The sequence below is a fragment of the Saprolegnia diclina genome (genome assembly GCF_000281045.1).
Source record: "Saprolegnia diclina VS20 unplaced genomic scaffold supercont1.123, whole genome shotgun sequence".
In the NCBI taxonomy this organism is placed as follows: domain Eukaryota; phylum Oomycota; class Saprolegniomycetes; order Saprolegniales; family Saprolegniaceae; genus Saprolegnia; species Saprolegnia diclina.
Window position 1 is genome coordinate 5,385 of NW_008246190.1, and position 1,439 is coordinate 6,823.

General features: G+C 58.8%; 1 protein-coding gene across 1 annotated transcript; it reads left to right on the forward strand.

The window, feature by feature from the left end:
• Positions 1-776: 776 nt before the first annotated feature.
• Positions 777-1,333, forward strand: SDRG_16323 (hypothetical protein; the record flags this gene model as incomplete). Its single annotated transcript, XM_008622527.1, has 1 exon — positions 777-1,333. The coding sequence occupies exon 1, from the start codon at positions 785-787 to the stop codon at positions 1,331-1,333; it is 549 nt and encodes a 182-aa protein (XP_008620749.1). The 5' UTR covers positions 777-784.
• Positions 1,334-1,439: the final 106 nt, after the last annotated feature.

Sequence of the window (1,439 nt, forward strand, 5' to 3'; positions counted from 1 at the left end):
GTGTCGATAGTACATAAATATATGAAAGATCTGCGTAGGACTCGCTTCAACCGCAATGTACAAGTTTATATCTTGACACCAGACGTGCCACGACGCCAACGAGCGCTGCCAGTAGCGCCCGACGCGATTGACCGGATGGCTCTGGTGCTCGAGCAGTGCATCCTGCCTCAAGGCGAGACAAGGTATCCCTCTCGCGGGAGGTTCGCGCGATTGCAAGCCAAGCGTTGCCGTTCGTATGACGTGGCAGCTTCAGCAGCCAGCATGGCGAAACCACCGTAGGCGCTATTTCAAATGTACGTCCTTCCAACGCACGACGACTGCGGGATTCGAACCCGCGCGTGGACACAGCGCACTGCTTGGGATCTTGACGTGGCGCCAGCATATTCGCGCCAGCTCGTGCCAGATGGCGCGCTGAGTGAGTAGCGCGCTTGCCGCGTGACGCCACCACCATTCTCTGTTGCGTGCGTCGAGAGGGCGATCCTGTCCAGCGTGATGCCTGCGTATACAAACAGGATGGTGCCACTGCCACAGGACGCACCAGAGCGTGGTAAAGACACTGTATATTCCACTGGATCACGCGAAACCCGCGGCCGTTGGACCTACACTCTGTCGCGGGCCCGATTATCGTAGAATACGCTATTTTTGTATTTTAATGTAGCCCATTCCATGGCTTTATATTGTTATTTGTATGTTAATTGGAAGAATGATGTATTAAAATACGTTTATTTTTAATCCAAGCAACGAGAAAATGGTTTCTTTCCAGCATTTTCATGAATCTTTGGCGATGGCCGAGCGGACGGACGCGCACGAGCCGCGCTGGACCGAGCGCGGAGCGTCCTTCCTCCGACGCATCAACCTCGAGCGCGTGGCCGAAGACCCGCGCGTGCGCCTGCTCGTGGACGGCCAGAGCACCGGCGACATCTCGCTCACGTCGCCCATGAATGCACAGATCCCGGCGCCGTTGCCGCCCCCACCATCGGCCGACGAGCCAGTCGCGAGCTGGTCGCGAGCGCTCAAGGAGTCGATATCAAGCGTCCTCTTTAGCAAAACCAACGACGAACCGATCCTCCACTTTTCGTCGCGCCTCGCCGTGCTCGCGCCGCCGGCCATGCAAGCCGTCACCAAGCTCTTTGGCGCAAAGACGTATACGAGCACGTGGGCGGACGCGCAGCTGGCCATGTCCAACCTCGACGCCGCGATCGCGACTCGCTTTGCCGAGAAGGCGTGCGTCATGGACTGCGGTCTTCTTGACGCGGTGCAACGGACGCACCAAAAGCCGCTCGTGCCCGACACCTTTGCAGGTACCCGCATGCTTCTTGTCTGCGACCGCTAATGTGTCACGCAGGCGGCCGCGTGACGTCGCTGCCCTTCAAGCGTGGCGCGGTGCCGTCGATGCATTCGATGTTTGTCGCGGCGTCGACGGTCGCGTCCTGGCTTGC